The sequence below is a fragment of the Populus euphratica genome, unplaced genomic scaffold, assembly GCF_000495115.2.
Source record: "Populus euphratica unplaced genomic scaffold, PopEup_1.0 scaffold5122.1, whole genome shotgun sequence".
NCBI lineage: Eukaryota > Viridiplantae > Streptophyta > Magnoliopsida > Malpighiales > Salicaceae > Populus > Populus euphratica.
In genome coordinates, this window is record NW_011504900.1 from 3,502 (window position 1) to 4,762 (window position 1,261).

The window sequence follows — 1,261 nt, forward strand, 5'->3', positions numbered from 1 at the left end:
GTACTCCAAGCGTAGAAACCAACCACAATTCTCATCTCACCTGCACTCAAACTAAAGTTCTCATAGTAAAAAGTTTTTATTTCATCAATCTCTTCTTTTAAAAAAATCTGGGATGCTATTCAAATATCTTAAATAGATTAAAATTTTTAATCTAAATAGAGAAAGAATCCAAAAATAAAAAGGTAAAAAAAAAAGGTATTGAGCAGTAACTTCTAGATTAAATTTGAGCATGTTGCTGACCTGAAAAATTTAGGCATCCAATTTAGAATAGAAATTTTGCTCCACTTCAATAAATGCTATGAAATATCATTAAAAAGTAAGATTACAAGGAGAAAAAATGTGAACGTTGTGAATGAATAAAAAAGAATGGTTTGTGGCAAAAGTGGCGATGAGACTAAAAGTTTAGTGTAGCAAGTAGCTAGCTAGGTTGATTGGTGCTTCGACCTCGAGAGTTGGCCAACACGAGTAACCTACTATTTCCAAAAAGAAGCAAGGTGTATCCATGACAATGAATCATTTAAGGGCTTCAATAATGAAATTAAACATTTGATGACTTGAATTAATTCATGACAGATTAACCAGCAGCTGCAAACAGAAAGATTGTATTATTCATTCATCCAATATTACAGGAGAAAGTAAAGGTTTATTTGAAAAGAAAGCCTCCAAGTTCCCAATCACAAGTTCAACCAAAGCCATCAAAGTTTCCTCAGTGTGGACAGCTCTATGCGGTGACAGGACAACATTGTCTAATGCAATGAGCTCACTGGGAACATGAGGCTCGTTCTCAAACACATCCAATCCGGCACCTGCAATCTCTCCTTGCATCAAGCACCTCACCATTTCTTGCTCGTCTATAATAGCCCCGCGTCCGACATTAATGATCAATCCTTTCTTCCCCAATGCTAGCAAGACTTCCTTCTTAATCAGGTGGCGAGTATGATCATTTAATTCACAACAAATTATGAGGACCTCACAGTTAGCTGCTAGCTCACAGACATTGGAATAATAAGGGTATGATACAGATGACTTCTTGTTCCTTGAGCTGTACAAGATATTGCAGCCAAAGGGCTCTAGCCTTTTTCCAACTTCTAGGCCAATGCTTCCAAGTCCAACAATCCCAACTTTCGTGCCTCCCAACTGAAACAGCAAACATCACATCTTATGGAGAAACAAATTACAGCCATCAACTACACAGAAATAGGATATTTATAATTCAATTATCAGCACATAAGATGGCAATTTCTTTTTCTGTTTTTTTTCT

General features: G+C 36.4%; 1 protein-coding gene across 1 annotated transcript; it reads right to left on the bottom strand.

The window, feature by feature from the left end:
- Positions 1–552: 552 nt before the first annotated feature.
- LOC105120151 (glyoxylate/hydroxypyruvate reductase HPR3-like) lies at positions 553–1,152 on the bottom strand (the record flags this gene model as incomplete). Its single annotated transcript, XM_011018344.1, has 1 exon — positions 553–1,152. A coding segment is annotated over one exon (543 nt), but the record flags the coding sequence as incomplete, so codon positions are not given.
- Between the last annotated feature and the right edge of the window lie 109 nt (positions 1,153–1,261).